This window comes from Amphiura filiformis, chromosome 18 (genome assembly GCF_039555335.1).
Source record: "Amphiura filiformis chromosome 18, Afil_fr2py, whole genome shotgun sequence".
Lineage (NCBI taxonomy): Eukaryota > Metazoa > Echinodermata > Ophiuroidea > Amphilepidida > Amphiuridae > Amphiura > Amphiura filiformis.
In genome coordinates this window covers 66,278,594-66,297,089 of record NC_092645.1, presented here as the reverse complement: position 1 = coordinate 66,297,089, position 18,496 = coordinate 66,278,594, and the positions used below count along the sequence as shown (strand labels likewise).

The following is an 18,496-nucleotide window of genomic DNA, read 5'->3' as shown; positions in this document are numbered from 1 at the left end:
TTAGTGAGGTGAATATTCCATTGGGTATTGTGGTCAAGCTATTATGACTCAAGTCAAGGGTCCCATATATCTTGTCTAATGAGATGAATATTCCACTGGGTATTGTGATCAAGTTATTATGACTCAAGTCAAGGGTCCCATCTATCCTGTCTAGTGAGGTGAATATTCCATTGGGTATTGTGATCAAGTTATTATGACTCAAGTCAAGGGTCCCATATATCCCGTCTAGTGAGGTGAATATTCCATTGGGTATTGTGGTCAAGTTATTATGACTCAAGTCAAAGTTCCCATATATCTTGTCTAGTAAGATGAATATTCCATTGGGAATTGTGGTCAAGTTATTATGACTCAAGTCAAGGGTCCCATGTATCCTGTCTAGTGAGGTGAATATTCCATTGGGTATTGTGGTCATGTTATTATGACTCAAGTCAAGGGTCCCATGTATCCTGTATAGTGAGGTGAATATTCCATTGGGTATTGTGGTCATGTTATTATGACTCAAATCAAGGGTCCCATATATCCTGTGTAGTGAGGTGTATGTTCCATTTGGTATTGTGGTCAAGTTATTATGACTCAAGTCAATGATCCCATCTAGATACCTTATTGATGTGAATATTCCACCTGGTAATGAAGTCAATTCATTATGACTCAAGTCAATTGCCCCAATTGCGACTAGTGAGGTGAATACTCCATCTGGCAATGAGTTCAATACATTATGACTTGAGTTAAGGTAAAATATGTCATCTAGTGATTCAAACACATTCACTGGTATTGTGTAGATGTTATTTTGACTCAGGTCAAGATGACGCAACCTAACCAATGAATGAAACATATTAGATGTCAAGTAAGTCAAATGGTTGGAACTCAAGTCAAGTATGTCTAGTTGTTGTAAATTCTGAAACAAATTGGAAGGAAGTACCTGAATCTTGTTGTGGTCAAGGATTAAATATTTCAGTGTGTCAAAACCGTCAAACACATGTTGTTGAATGTTACTTAAACCAGTGTTAGCAAATGATAGGCCCAAAATAGCTGGCTTATACACAATCAGATCTGCACTGTTCTCATGTGTGGCCTCGTTAATGCATGAATACAGCCATTTTCTTGTACCCAATGTACATGTGCATGCAGACAGGAGGCAGTTATTACATTCACACTCAGTTTGGTGCTTAGTTACTTTAGAGAAGATAATTATGTCTCTTTTACCGAAATGGATCTCCCAGTACCTATGGTAATCTATGATTGTATATTTCATGTTCTGTTCAATTTGCCCGACAAGGTCTCTGTATAAAGCCAGTTCACATATTGCATCCTTTTCAGAAAAATTGTCAAAACAAGTTGACATTTCTACATCTTCAGCATGTATCTCAAGTAATATCTCGGTATTCTGAAAATTCAATCTAAATTGGCTTCCACTGAAAACTGTCATGCAAGGGACATGTTCACTTGACACTAGCGCATATCGACCTTGACATAGTTGGGTTTCATTTCCTAACATTTCTATATAGAAATAAGAGTACACAGTTTGGACACCTGAATGCAGTATTCTGACAGAAAGAGCTGTACTATTTTTGGAAGTAACCGAAATATTGCAGTCATTTAGGCCAGTAAATGTACCAAGTTGGATATGGTCGGTAGAAACAATTAGAGTTTGATCAATGTCACATGCATCAATTACACTCTGAACAGTGGACGAAAATTGTGTTGTTTTTTGTGCAGTAGTAGCCCTAGAAACATCCGAATGTGTGGTAGTTTCCACCATGTCTGCCTTCATGGTGGTAGTTAATTGAGTTGAGCTTTGATATAAAGGCAGGTTGGTTGGTTTGGTTTCATCATTTTGTTGTGAGGAAGATTCAACATAAATATCAGATTCTGTCGCTTTGTCACTTTCAGTTGACAGAACAGTATCTGTAGGTGTAATTGATGTAGTGACAACAACCGTGTCCAGGGTATATCCGGTCTGTGTGATGGTACGGGGCTCAGGGGAATTAAGACTCTCATCTTCCAGGGTATATCCGGTCTGTGTGATGGTACGGGGCTCAGGGGAATTAAGACTCTCATCGTCTAGGGTATATCCGGTCTGTGTGATGGTACGGGGCTCAGGGGAATTCAGACTCTCATCGTCTAGGGTATATCCGGTCTGTGTGATGGTACGGGGCTCAGGGGAATTAAGACTCTCATCGTCTAGGGTATATCCGGTCTGTGTGATGGTACGGGGCTCATGGGAATTCAGACTCTCATCGTCCAGGGTATATCCGGTCTGTGTGATGGTACGGGGCTCAGGGGAATTAAGACTCTCATCGTCCAAGGTATATCCGGTCTGTGTGATGGTACGGGACTCAGGGGAATTCAGACTCTCATCGTCCAGGGTATATGCCGTCTTTGTGATGGTACGGGGCTCAAGGGAATTAAGACTCTCATCGTCCAGGGTATATCCGGTCTGTGTGATGGTACGGGGCTCATGGGAATTAAGACTGTCATCGTCCAGGGTATATCCGGTCTGTGTGATTGTACGGGGCTCAGGGGAATTAAGACTCTCATCGTCCAGGGTATATCCGGTCTGTGTGATGGTACGGGGCTCAGGGGAATTAAGACTCTCATCGTCCAGGGTATCTTTACAAGTGATGGTTGTGAACCATATGATAATAACCAGAATTGCTTGTTTAGGAAACATTGTTTTTCTAGATTCAGGGAACAGTTTAGGAAAGTGATATTTTGAGGATGAAAATACAATGTTATTTGGTGAGAATTAGTGACTAACGCGATAAAAAAAAAACCTTACTGCTTGTTATTACGGTCTATGGGTTAACAACTTACCATTCACAATCAACTGCCAATTAATGATTTGTGGCTTATGGCAAAGAAATTATTATCTACTTACAATATTATGTAGAGATTTGGATTTTATATAGAGATATATAATATAATAAATAGAGATATATGATACAATAAATACAAGATATATAATATAATAAATACAAGAGAGTTATTTAAGATGTAAAAGCTGTAGACTCAGGTGCTTGGGTCGTCCGTCTAGGTGATCCGCAATCTTGAAAGAGCCGAAAACTGCAAAAGAAAGAACAGGGAACCGAAAATATTATTGTCGATTTCAATTATCAATTCATAGTTAACTCAAGTTAGGGGCGCCTTATTTTATTAAATAGTGATGAACTAACTTAATTTATTTATCACATGTGGGTGTCATCTTAGTATTCTATGAAATAGTCAACTAATTTAATTCATTAATATATTACATCACATTAGTATTGTGTTAAATATTTTACCTTTTAATCTAGCAATGTATGACAAATGGTGTCTTCTTCTGCTTCTTTCAATTAAATATTAATTAATTTATTTTATATAACTTGGGATGTCACAGTGGCTGCACAATAATTCTGCCACACTGTGCATGCAAGCATAACAGTGAATTGAAAAGCGCACGCTTCAAAGTTGGCCAAAAATGGGACTTGTTTGGTCAAGGATTTGGTTAGCCATGTATGCACCTTAGTATTGTGTTAACTAATTACAAGTCGGTCTCACATTAGTAGTAGTAATTAGTCAACTAATTACCCAAAAATTAATTACAAATCAGTGTCATCGTAATATTATACTAATTAGTCAACTAATAACTTTTAACAACGAATTAATTAACTAATTACAAGTCGGTCTCACATTAGTAGTAGTAATTAGTCAACTAATTACCCAAAAATTAATTACAAATCAGTGTCATCGTAATATTATACTAATTAGTCAACTAATAACCTTTTAACAACGAATTAATTAATTAATTAATTGCAAGTTGGTGTCACATTAGTAGTATTAATTAGGCAACTAATTACCCAATAATTAATTACAAATCAGTGTCACCGTAATATTATACTAATTAGTCAACTAATAACTTTTTAACAACGAATTAATTAACTAATTACAAGTCGGTGTCACATTCGTAGTATTAATTAGTCAACTAATTACCCAATAATTAATTACAAATCAGTGTCACCGTAATATTTTACTAAGTAGTCAACTAATAACCTTTTAACAACGAATTAATTTACTAATTACAAGTCGGTGTCACATTAGTAGTATTAATTAGGCAACTAATTACCCAATAATTAATTACAAATCAGTGTCACCGTAATATTATACTAATTAGTCAACTAATAACTTTTTAACAACGAATTAATTAACTAATTACAAGTCGGTGTCACATTCGTAGTATTAATTAGTCAACTAATTACCCAATAATTAATTACAAATCAGTGTCACCGTAATATTTTACTAAGTAGTCAACTAATAACCTTTTAACAACGAATTAATTTACTAATTACAAGTCGGTGTCACATTAGTATTATTAATTAGTCAACTAATTACCCAATAATTAATTACAAATCAGTGTCACCGTAATATTATACTAATTAGTCAACTAATAACTTTTTAACAACGAATTAATTAACTAATTACAAGTCGGTGTCACATTCGTAGCATTAATTAGTCAACTAATTACCCAATAATTAATTACAAATCAGTGTCACCGTAATATTATACTAATTAGTCAACTAATAACTTTTTAACAACGAATTAATTAATTAATTAATTAATTGCAAATCGGTGTCACATTAGTAGTATTAATTAGTCAACTAATTACCCAATAATTAATTACAAATCAGTGTCACCGTAATATTATACTAATTAGTCAACTAATAACTTTTAACAACAAATTAATTAACTAATTACAAGTCGGTGTCACATTAGTAGTATTAATTAGTCAACTAATTACCCAATAATTAATTACAAATCAGTGTCACCGTAATATTATACTAATTAGTCAACTAATAACCTTTTAACAACGAATTAATTAATTAATTACAAGTCGGTGTCACATTAGTAGTATTAATTAGTCAACTAATTACCCAATAATTAATTACAAATCAGTGTCACCGTAATATTATACTAATTAGTCAACTAATAACTTTTTAACAACGAATTAATTAACTAATTACAAGTCGGTGTCACATTCGTAGCATTAATTAGTCAACTAATTACCCAATAATTAATTACAAATCAGTGTCACCGTAATATTATACTAATTAGTCAACTAATAACTTTTTAACAACGAATTAATTAATTAATTAATTAATTGCAAGTCGGTGTCACATTAGTAGTATTAATTAGTCAACTAATTACCCAATAATTAATTACAAATCAGTGTCACCGTAATATTATACTAATTAGTCAACTAATAACTTTTAACAACGAATTAATTAACTAATTACAAGTCGGTGTCACATTAGTAGTATTAATTAGTCAACTAATTACCCAATAATTAATTACAAATCAGTGTCACCGTAATATTATACTAATTAGTCAACTAATAACCTTTTAACAACGAATTAATTAATTAATTACAAGTCGGTGTCACATTAGTAGTATTAATTAGACAACTAATTACCCAATAATTAATTACAAATCAGTGTCACCGTAATATTATACTAATTAGTCAACTAATAACCTTTTAACAACGAATTAATTTACTAATTACAAGTCGGTGTCACATTAGTAGTATTAAGTAGTCAACTAATTACCCAATAATTAATTACAAATCAGTGTCACCGTAATATTATACTGATTAGTCAACTAATAACTTTTAACAACGAATTAATTTACTAATTACAAGTCGGTGTCACATTAGAAATATTAATTAGTCAACTAATTACCCAATAATTAATTACAAATCAGTGTCACCGTAATATTATACTGATTAGTCAACTAATAACTTTTTAACAACGGATTAATTCTTTAATTACAAGTCGGTGTCACATTAGTAGTATCAATTAGTCAACTAATTACCCAAAAATAATTACAAATCAGTGTCATCGTAATATTATACTAATTAGTCAACTAATAACTTTTTAACAACGAATTAATTTACTAATTACAAGTCGGTGTCACATTAGTAGTATTAATTAGTCAACTAATTACCCAAAAATTAATTACATATCAGTGTCACCGTAATATTATACTAATTAGTCAACTAATAACTTTTTAACAACGAATTAATTTACTAATTACAAGTCGGTGTCACATTTGTAGTATTAATTAGTCAACTAATCACCCAATAATTAATTACAAATCAGTGTCACCGTAATATTATACTAATTAGTCAACTAATAACTTTTAACAACGAATTAATTTACTAATTACAAGTCGGTGTCACATTTGTAGTATTAATTAGTCAACTAATTACCCAATAATTAATTACAAATCAGTGTCACCGTAATATTATACTAATTAGTCAACTAATTACATTTTAACAACGTATTGATTAATTAATTACAAGTCGGTGTCACCTTAATAATATATTAATTAGTCAAACAATAACCTTTCAACACCGAATAAATAAATGTCTGTGTCACCTTGAGTAAACAAATTAATTAATTTATATATTACCGGTATATTAGCTTCTAGTATTATGTTTATTAGGCAACTAATCCATTAATTTATACACAAATTAGTGTCATTTTAACAATATAGTAATTAATAAAATAATTACTAGTGTCACATAAGTATTCTAATAGTTAATTTATTAATTAAACACAAGTCAGCGTCATCTTAATATATTAAATAAAATATTAATTAATTAATATATTACATTTCAATGTGTAAGGTTACGTACACTATTAATCAATTGCAAAATTTGCTGGAGAGCAGCCCTCAGTTTAATTAATAGTAACGTACTTTGATGAGACGAAAATGCCCTCCAAAAATACCCAAATGTTAAGAATACACCCAAATGTATAAAGAATACACCCAAATGTATTAAATATACACCCAATTCAGCTTAATTAATAGTAACGTACTTTGATGAGACGAAAATACCCTCCAAAAACACCCAAATGTATTAAGAATACACCCAAATGTATAAAGAACACACCCAAATGTATTAAATATACACCCAATTCAGTTTAATTAATAGTAACGTACTTTGATGAGACGAAAATACCCTCCAAAAATACCCAAATGTTAAGAATACACCCAAATGTATAAAGAATACACCCAAATGTATTAAAAATACACCCAATTCAGTTTAATTAATAGTAACGTACTTTGATGAGATGAAAACACCCTCCAAAAACACCCAAATGTATTAAGAATACACCCAAATGTATAAAGAACACACCCAAATGTATTACACCCAATTCGGTTTAATTAATAGTAACGTACTTTGATGAGACGAAAACACCCTCCAAAAACACCCAAATGTTTTAAGAATACACACAAATGTATAAAGAATACACCCAAATGTATTAAAAATACACCCAATTCAGCTTAATTAATAGTAACGTACTTTGATGAGACGAAAATACCCTCCAAAAATACCCAAATGTTAAGAATACACCCAAATGTATAAAGAATACACCCAAATGTATTAAAATACACCCAATTCAGTTTAATTGATTGTAATGTACTTTGATGGTACGAAAACATCCTCCAAAAAATAAGGTTAAATTTGAGACAAATATCCGAGATTTTAAAAATAAAATTTGGGATCTCGACATTTAATCAGCCGATTCAATCATTCACAAGATACAGCGGCTGGAATGAATCAGTTACCTTCTTACTTGGGCACACAAGTAAGTGTAAATGGTAGTAGTAAAAATTAATATCATTTTGTGGAAAAAAAAACAAAATCTTATTGTTTTAACTTGATTTTTAGTTGGACAACTCACCCCTTTCTTCTTGACAGTAATTTGTGAATATTTTTCCTCCAATGACAAGCCAAGATTTCTTCTTTCTCTGTATGTAACATAATAAATCAATATAAAGATTAATAAATATTAAATAACCAATATCTGAATATTTTGAATAATTTATTTATTTTCCATTAAACAACATACAACTAAAGGTAAATCTATTTGGAGCCATAATAATATGATAATATAAAATAAATGTCGTTGTACCAAAAAGGATTAACACAGATTTGTTGTGTTTAGAAAACAGTAATTTCGTATTATTATATCAATACGCACACCTGAATTTACAGCGCAAAATGAAGATTCTTTCCACATGTTATGCTCCGGGAGCCTTACAATAATAAATGTCATGAACACACCACTTAGAGGTTAGCAAACAAGCTATATGCTCCAGGAACACTACAAATGGAAAATATCTCATATTTATTTATAAGAACTTATTTAAATCATCTTGGCAAATTAACGAAAAGGTAGCCGTTACTACGCGTAATGTGTAAGTCCATAATTAATGCAAGAGTAAGTTGCAGCTTACTTTCGTATAGGGTAGGCTAAAACAGCAAAATGATTAAGGAACGTTTCGCGCGAGTCCATCTCGAAATGATTGTGTCTATTCCCGGGCGTAGGTGGGACCGAGGGGGGAGTCCATTCCCGGGAGTGGGTGGGACCGAGGGGAACCCTACCATTTCCATTCCCGAGGGTGGGTGGGACCGAGGGTGGGGGGGGGCTACCATTTGAATTATCGGGTGTGGGTGGGACCGAGGGGGAATCCTGCCATTTACATTCCCGGGGTGGGTGGGACTGAGGGAACCCTGCCATTTGCATTCCCGGGGGCGGGTGGCACCGAAGGGAACCTTGCCATTTCCATTCCTGAGGGTGGGTGGGACCGAGGGGGGGGGGCTACCATTTAAATTATCGGGTGTGGGTGGGACCGAGGGGGAACCCTACCATTTCCATTCCCGAGGGTGGGTGGGACCGAGGGGAGACTCTGCATTTGGACTCCCGGGGGTGGGTGGGACCGAGGGGGAATCCTGCCATTTGCACTCCCGAGGGTGGGTGGGACCGGGGAGGGGGGCTACCATTTAAATTATCGGGTGTGGGTGGGACCGAGGGGGAATCCTGCCATTTGCATTCCCGGGGGTGGGTGGGACCGAGGGGAACCCTGCCATTTGCATTCCCGGGGGCGGGGGGGACGGAGGGGAATCCTGCCATTTGCATTCCCGGGGTGTTTGGGACCGAGGGGGAAGCCTGCCATTTGCATTCCCGAGGGTGGGTTGGACCGAGGGGGACCCTGCCATTTGCATTCCCGAGGATGGGTGGAACGGAGGGGGAACCCTGAGATTTGCATTTCCAAGGGTGGGGGGCAGAAGGGGGAACCCTGCCATTTGCATTCCCGCGGGTGGGTGGGACCGAGGGGAACCCTGCCATTTGCATTCCCGCGGGTGGGTGGGACCGAGGGGAACCCTGCCAATTGCATTCCCGAGGATGGGTGGCACCGAGGGGGGAACCCTGCCATTTGCATTCCTGAGGGTGGGAAGGACCAAGGGGCAACCCTGCCATTTGCATTCCTGAGGGTGGGAAGGACCAAGGGGGAACCCTGCCATTTGCACTAACCAGATATGTCCCAGCTTCAGTTTCAGAATTCACCAATACAAGGCCAGCCCAAATCCGTCAAAGTTTTTATGGTGATCGTAACGTATATACGTCCTTCCTATAACAGGAAAAAAGTGTGATTTAATATGATCAGTAATTATAGTTCTATGATTTTATACATAAAATGAGTCTCAACCAAGAACCACAGGGCGTTTCACAATCTATAATAATATAAAAAAACCTCCAATTTGTCACACACGAGTGCCACAAATAAATACAGGATGTATCACAGTGGCAGTGCTGTATTGGTCCCTGTATCCAAGCGTTGGCGAAACACGATCGCGAAAGATTCCACTATAAAGGGCAAAAATTGGGAAATTTAAATTGTTGCCCTCCCCTCACTGCATCCTGCTGCCCCCCTGCCAGTGTAACAAACATATTTCTGGTACTTTCAACGCTGCCTGTGCTAGTGTATTATACAAGCTTGTGCTATGCTGTAGGATACGGGTTCTGAACACGGAAACAAATCAGTACAACCAACTTTACCAACACAAATAATAATAATAAAATTATAAAAAAATTAATAATAATACCAATAACAATAATAATAGTAAAATTAATAATGATAATAACAAGAACAATAAAATTAATGTCGATGATGATGACCAATGACGGCGACGACGATGATGACGATGATGATGACGACAGTAATGACGATGATGATGATGATGATGATGATGATGATGATAATGACGATGATGATGATGATGATGATGACCATAGTGAATAGCTGACGACGACGATGATGGTGATGATAGTAATCCAAATCCAATTTAAATAATATCAATATTGATGATGATGATGATGATTGATCATCGTCATCATCATAGTGACAATAACACACACGATGACATTATAATACTAATAATTATACTACTACTACTGCTGCTGCTACTACTACTACTACTACTACTACTACTACTACTACTACTACTATTGCTACTACTACTACTACTACTACTACTACTACTACTACTACTACTACTACTACTACTAATAATAATAATAATAATAATAATAATTAATAATCATAATAATAATAATAATAATAATAATAATAATAACAATGATAATAATGATAATAATGATAATAATGATAATAATAATAATAATAATAATTATAATATTAACACTAATAATGATAATAATAATAATAATAACACTAATAATAACAATAATAACAATAATAATATTAATAATAATAATAATAATAATAATAATAATAATAATAATAATAATAATAATAATAATAATAATAATAATAATAATAGGCCTACTAATAATAATAATAATACAAATAATAACACTAACACTAATAATAACACTAATAATAATAATAATAATAATAATAATAATAATAATAATAATAATAATAATAATAACACTAACACTAATAATAATAGGCCTAATACAAATCATATAATCCAATATGATGTATGAGGAGGATGATCATGAATTTGAATTACGATATTACAAGATAACAGGTTTTCAATCCAATTACAAATGTTGATGTTAATCTGGTTACATCTAAATTCAGATTACAAAATACAAAATGGTATGAATGAATCTCATCGGCATAATAAGGAAAACTACCCAATTTACCGACTCTTTAGATATATACATTGAAATTAGACTTGATGGCAATATGAAGTACGCACCTCTGATATAGCTGACAAACAAACATGTTAACAAACAAACTGACAAACGAACGTGTTAACAAACAAACTGACAAACGGACGTGTTAGCGAATGAACTAAACTACGTTAGGGTTCCGTTTTTTGCCTTAATATTTAACGAAACAAACTGACAAACGAACGTGTTAACAAACAAACTGACAAACAAACGTGTTAGCGAATGAACTAAACTACGTTAGGGTTCCGTTTTTTGCCTTAATATTTAACGAAACAAACTGACAAACGAACGTGTTAGCAAACAAACTGACAAACAAACGTGTTAGCGAATGAACTAAACTACGTTAGGGTTCCGTTTTTTGCCTTAATATTTAACGAAACAAACTGACAAACGAACGTGTTAGCAAACAAACTGACAAACAAACATGTTAACAAACAAACTGACAAACGAACGTGTTAACAAACAAACTGACAAACGGACGTGTTAGCGAATGAACTAAACTACGTTAGGGTTCCGTTTTTTGCCTTAATATTTAACGAAACAAACTGACAAACGAACGTGTTAACAAACAAACTGACAAACAAACGTGTTAGCGAATGAACTAAACTACGTTAGGGTTCCGTTTTTTGCCTTAATATTTAACGAAACAAACTGACAAACGAACGTGTTAGCAAACAAACTGACAAACAAACGTGTTAACAAACAAACTGACAAACGAACGTGTTAACAAACAAACTGACAAACAAACGTGTTAGCGAATGAACTAAACTACGTTAGGGTTCCGTTTTTTGCCTTAATAATTAACGGATGAGTATGTCCTACTTATCACTATGAAAAAACGCAAGTCATAAAAACCACCCCACAACCTCACCCCAGCCCACACCCGTGCACACACCCCCACCCCACCCACACACCCACCCCATACTACTACTTTCCTTTATTACTGCTACATAATGGCAAAGAATACAGCAGGTCTTTTCATACAGAGATCTACAAAAAACCTCAAAAATTTTAGAACAATAAAGGCGAACAAAAACATCATAAAAAGAACCTAATATCGTTGATGGCATACAATTCAAAAGCACATACGATCTTTCATTTTGCTGACGAAATACAAATGAATTAAAAATATTAACTAGCTTGTTTGTACTCATTGTAATGCATTTTTCATACCGATTCTAAATGGTCATGAAAATGCTCAATTTTCTCAAAATATCAAGAGCTATCTTAAGAACTACTGGATCAATACTAGGCGTGTTTGTACTCATTTTAATGCATTTTTCATGCTGATTCCAAATACGGTCATGAAAATTTACATTTCTGAAATTTTTGAATTAAAAAAAAAAAATTGAAACTTGTCGTCTGCAGTCGACACACGCGTGAAGAGAGTTAACTAGCATTGAACACACACAAACCAACCCCACACACAAACACTCATTGAAAAAAAAGCAAAGTCATAGTCTGTAAATCACATATTTACCACAAACTATACTTTAGCATTTGAAAGAGAGAATTACGAAATAAATAAATTATAAATCCCCTGCTCACAACACTATATTTAAATGTTATACCCACAACATGTAACGATTAGTTTGTGGTGGCAATCATGATTTGATGTTCTCAGTCAAATGAATTTCTTCTTTTATATCACAAAAATTTAAGGCTCAACTATTAAAATGTAGAGCTATTAATAAAATAACGGTATTTAACAAGAAACACGTTAATAGTAAAAGCTGCATTGCTCTCCATAAATATATTGGTCTAGATCAAGTTAGACAGTTAATAAATAAACATAAAACACACATGTTTAGCTTACTTCATCTTTCCGTTCTCAGTATGTATATAGCAAACAAATGTTAAGATAAACTAATATAAAATTAATGATTAAAACAAAGATTCAACGAATAATCTGATAAATGTTAAGTAATTGACTTACCAAGTTCCCAGACCAAGTTAGAGGCTCCAATTGACTGAATACCGTTCAAATCCTCCAAGAAGATGGTCACGTATCCAAAACAAAATGCTGAATAGGTTAGCTTATTTTGTGGATAACTTCTTCTTTTGATAACGCTTTGATGCCGAATGCTCCACCAAATCCAGGCAATTGGAACAGCAAGTAGAGAACACAGGTCTTAGCTTCATGAAGTGCCGAGGTGCGACTGATTTCGCGCTCACCAAAGTCAGCATTTATAGGTAAATAGACCCTGCATCAAGTGGGACCACTCCCCGTCACGTGATACCACTCCCCATCACGTGAAAATCCCACCAGTTTCAAACGTCAGATTTATGATTAATAGGCAGTGATCAGAAGTGGAGGCTCCGGGGGAGGCATTCTAATATGGATACAATAATCATGCTTATGTGCAGTTGTCGTCCCTCATTTGCACCATTCCGGCAGTATTTCAAGCCCTCCACCTCCCCGGCACAACCCCAATTAGAGGCCCCATACATCCCCTAAGTGGTGCATTGAATAGTATAGGCCTATAATCAAGCATGTTCTCCAGTCCCTTTTCCTGTAAGTCATATCTAATTCAATAAGGCCCCGATTTTGTACAAATATGACTTTATAATTTTTACTCAGTAGGCGTATAATCTGTTAAGTCTTCACTTTCAGTCAGAAACCCTTCGCTCTTATAGTTATTTTTGGCCAGATTATTTTCCACTCAAAAGCTTTTAGGCCTATGTATTTTGAGAATCAAAGCAAATGCCCATGCCAATATAGGAGTTGCACCCCCTGTATAGCACCTAAGCGAGATTACACTGAGCTAGCATTACACGGGCTAATACATTTAAAGTTCACACTCCCCCGTGGAAGAATTTATAAATATCTTCCACAGGGGGAGTATGAATTTCAAATGGAATCATCACATTAACCAACTCTATTTGAAACTCATGCACGCCTCCCTCTGTGGAAAATTCTGGCTAAATCTTTCTCAGAGGGTGTATGGAATTCAAATAGAGTTACCCTAATTTGTTTATTCCACTTGAAATGCATGCTCCCACTGTGGAAGATATTTCCAAAATCGTCCACAGGGGGAATGTGGATTTGATATAGAATAGCCGAATATCGTTATTATTATCTAAATTAGATATGATAGAATTACAGACAACTTTTCTAGAAAAGATCACAATTAATTACCTTTTTTAATTTCCGTGAAATAATATCGTCCGCCTACATGGTATAAAGCTAAATATGAACAAAAACTCGTAAGCTTATTAGAAATGATGTCAGTACAGGTAATTCTAGCCTGTTTTTAATATTTTCTATTATTCTCTTCATAAAAGTTTAATGCAGCCTTTTGACCATGAAGTAAAGTAATTATAAAGTTATCAAAGTTTTATGCTGCCTTTTGATCATCAAGTAAAGTAATTATAAAGTTATCAAAGTTTTATGCTGCCTTTTTATCTTGCCTAAAGTGATTAAAAGTGAGCAAAGTTTTTATCATCAAGTTATTGAAGTATTATTTTGTCATTTCATCATACCTACAAGTACTTAAAGTTGGAAAAATTTTACCATAAAGTTTGGTAAGTTTTATATTGCCATTTTATCTTATGTATGATAATATAAAGTTATCAAAGTTTTAGCATAAAGGTTGCAACGTCTTATTATTGCCACTGTATTAGCCTAATTTATATAAATTTAGCAAAGTTTTGTATCACTAGAATGAGCGCAAAGGATGGATCTACGATTAGCTTAAGTCGTTTTTTTATGACGGAGACAAAATCTTAGGGGGTGGTACAACTCCCTTAAATGTTTCTAGGATTAAATTAAACTGTCAACATAGCCATTGTGGTTTCTTTCACTTTATCTTGTTATTAATTTTTTTCTGCTCAAAATGGACATAAACCTTTCCTGACAGTTATAATTAATATTATTTCAGCATTTTGAGTAAAAAATAACAAAATTTCAGTTGAATGAAAATCGTTAAGGCTTTAAACACAAATATTGTACACTTTTTATTAAAAGATTGAACTTTTTATAGGGGTAATGCTTGGGATGCTAGCCATATAGTTCGTCAACATAAAAAGTCCGAGTTTTGAGATATTTTCTCAAAATATCAAGAACTATCTCAAGAACTACTGAACTAATACAAGGCTTGTTTGTACTCATTTTAATGCATTTTTCATGCTGATTCCAAATGTGGTAATCAAAATATACAATATAGAATTTTTAAAGAAAATTTTAAACGTCATCTGCCGCAGACTTAAGAGGACCCTTGGCAGATGCACACTTAGAAATGTGGGGTCAAAATTAATCCCCGGATGGCCCAAAAGATTATGAAAAAATCCCACGATTAGCTTAGGGCACATTTTCCGATAAAGTGTTCAAAATGCCAAATATGTGTCTCCCATAGTTTCAAGTCGTATTCAGACTTGTTTCGTCAGAAAGAAATAACTTTTATTAATATAACTTATACTTGGGAGTTGCTTTTTAAAATGTGTGAGGCTTGAGGTTGTAACATGCCCAGAAAGTATAAAACAATAAAGCTGATTATACATGTCCATTGTTTTCCTCCATGTCGCCAGCCAAGGTGTGTTCCGTATAATGTGCCCCTGCTCTCTAAACATGCGCGCATATACTGGATTATAGCTAGGTACTTTTCATTAGCTGGTATCATGCCCTAATTATAAAGTATAAATCATCACAACACAGATTATTAAATTTTTCCAACATGTCTTTCAGACTATGTCGCCAATATTGTTCACAGATACGTTACCATATTTCTAATGGATAACAATCTGTGAAAACAATTGGCTAGATGAATGTTCTCATATGTGATGGATCAAGCAGGCTCCATAGTTATATATTATATATGGAACATAACACAATGGTTTCAAAGTAAAAAAAAAATCAGGTCTATTAATGGCAAAAGTCCTGACGTTACGGTACGTTCATGCCGTCACAGATACGTTGCCTAAATTCTACTCCCCTCGGAAAAAACGCTGTGATAAATGAAGCCAAATACCATACCAGACTTTAGTACATTGGGTGATGACTGATCAAGTATGGGTATTACTATTAAGTCGGTCAGTTTTTACACTTGCACGATTAAGACAAAGATGGGAAAGGGTTTCACAGGTACGTTACCACTGATACGTTACCCCCAATACGTACAAGTAATATTGCTCAAAAATGAAGTATTGTTGAAAAATCACCCATGCATTGTTTTGTGTTCTTAAACTATTAAAGTTTACGATTCTGAATGAATTTTATGAATTCTTTTTTTATGACGGAGACAAAATCTTAGGAGGTGGTACAACCCCCTTAAATTTTTCTAGGATTAAATTAAACTGTCAATATAGCCATTGTGGTTTCTTTCACTTTATCCTGTTATTTCGGCTGAAAATGGACAGAAACCTTTCCTGACAGTTATAATTAAATTTAATTACTCAAAATGCTGAAATAATATTAATTATAACTGTCAGGAAAGGTTTGAATTGAATGAAAATCGTTAAGGCTTCGTCAACATAAAAAGTCCGAGTTTTTTTTCTCAAAGAACTACTGAACCAATACAAGGCTTGTTTGTACTCATTTTAATGCATTTTTCATGCCGATTCTAAATATGGTACTTAAAATATACAATATGGAATTTTTAAAGACTTAAGAGGACCCTAGGCAGGTGCACACTTAGAAATGCGGGATCAAAAATAACCCCCAAGTGGCCCAAAAGGTTACGAAAAAATATCGCACATTTAGTTTAAAAGACCACATTATCGCTTATTAAAAAGCGAAAAAAAAACCCTAAAAAACAAGAAGGAACATGTCAGTTTTGTGATTGATGTGCAATTCGTGACTCTTCTATATCGGGCTATTAATTTCAACCGTGCGCTTTTTAATTATCTCAATTACCATGATTACTGCCAATGTAACAATACACGTGTTAATCAACCTTTCTACGTAAATGGCTACAACTGATTTTTTCCATGTTAAGCATCATTAAACTTTTTAGTCTTATACCAAGAACTCACTGATGCATATTGTACATAGCTCTTTTGACGTAAATTGTTTTATTTAGTTCCATGTTGAGCGTGATTACCAACTTTATATTGTAAAACTTTTATTAGTCTTATACCAAGAACTCAATGATACACATGTGTACATAGCCCTTTTGACGTAAATTATAGTTTTGTTCCATGTTCAGCCTGATTTAATACCAACTTAATGTGAAACTTTCACTAGTCTTATACCAAGAACTAAATGATGTGTGTGATGGGAGTGGATCACAAAATGTAATGCGATCATATAGGGACCACAACTTATAAGTTCCCCCTAATAATTTTTTAAAAATAAGTCGAAAAATATTTAATTAAATGTAAAAATGTAAAAAGATATGTAGAAGAGGAGAAGAGACTGGCTACAGCAGTAGGTCAAGCTAAGCAAGGCGCTTGGACACGGTGGGAGAATGTTGAACAACGCAACATGTCTTGGAGCGTGCTCTGGCAGATGGAACCTCTTCGCATCTCATTTCTGTGCAGGTCAACATATGACCTATTACCAACACCAGCCAACCTGAGCGTCTGGTATGAGGACAAGACGGATTGTTGCATTGCGTGTGGAAAGAAGGGAACTTTGCAGCATATTCTGAGTGCATGTACACCTGCTCTTGCGAGTGGTATGTACACCTGGAGGCACAATAACGTCCTCGGATTGTTAGTGGAGGCAGTCAAGCTGCAAGTTGATCAAAATAATGTTTCACAAGCTCCAAACAATACCAAGCGTTACATATCATTTGTGAAGGAGGGCTCTCAGTCCAGGTCATATAGTTCCAGTTCAAGATCGAGCATCCTTTCTTCAGCAGATGACTGGTGTATTAGAGCTGATCTGGCTGGCAAAGGAGGATTTCCAAGAGAGATATTGATCACCACACTCCGTCCAGATATTGTCATATGGTCAGAGGCTGGAAAAGAAGTGATCATTGGAGAGCTGACTGTTCCATGGGAAGACAACATTGATGAAGCTCATGAGAGAAAATTGACCAAGTATTCAGAATTGAGAGCAGAATGCAAGGATAGAGGTTGGAAGGCTTCTTGCTACCCCTTCGAAGTCGGTTTCATTTTCTGAGAAGCAGATTGTTTATTTAGCAACAGATGCTAGAAGCAGAGTTTTAGTTTTATTTAGTAGCTCACCAGCGGGAGGTGGTGTTTCTTTCACTGCCGGCCCCCCACCTCGAGGGAGTCTTGATTATAAGAGGGCCGAAACTCCCCAAGACAGGTGGCAATCAACCGATGATCTCGCTGGTGAAAGCACAAGACATTTTCCATCTGGTCTTTGTGTATATTTAACAACTAGCTCTATCAGTTCAATTCAGTTCAGTCTTACACATGTGGACCAATTTATAGCGTCACACATCATTGCGTTCAGTCACAATGGCTAATTGTGTAAGAAAAGAGGCCGTTTTAAAAGTTGCACCTGAGTCCATAGCAGTCAGATTTTCTTTAACAAACGCATGAGTAGACTTGGCCTA

General features: G+C 34.8%; 1 protein-coding gene and 1 long non-coding RNA gene across 2 annotated transcripts; one reads left to right on the top strand and one right to left on the bottom strand.

Annotated features, from left to right (window-relative positions):
• Positions 1–2,900: 2,900 nt before the first annotated feature.
• LOC140139554 (uncharacterized) lies at positions 2,901–9,453 on the bottom strand. The gene is made up of 3 exons (XR_011857164.1): positions 9,360–9,453; positions 7,725–7,791; positions 2,901–3,063 (listed from the first exon to the last, which is right to left on the bottom strand). It is a non-coding gene; the product is annotated as an uncharacterized lncRNA (long non-coding RNA).
• Positions 9,454–17,451: 7,998 nt separating this feature from the next.
• Positions 17,452–18,093, top strand: LOC140139330 (uncharacterized). Its single transcript, XM_072161111.1, has one exon. It carries the CDS (start codon positions 17,452–17,454, stop codon positions 18,091–18,093), a length of 642 nt encoding a protein of 213 aa, XP_072017212.1.
• Positions 18,094–18,496: the final 403 nt, after the last annotated feature.

Bases quoted from the DNA above. Each gene is read 5' to 3' on its own strand.
- LOC140139330 (XM_072161111.1), top strand. From the start codon at position 17,452: ATGTCTTGGAGCGTGCTCTGGCAGATGGAACCTCTTCGCATCTCATTT.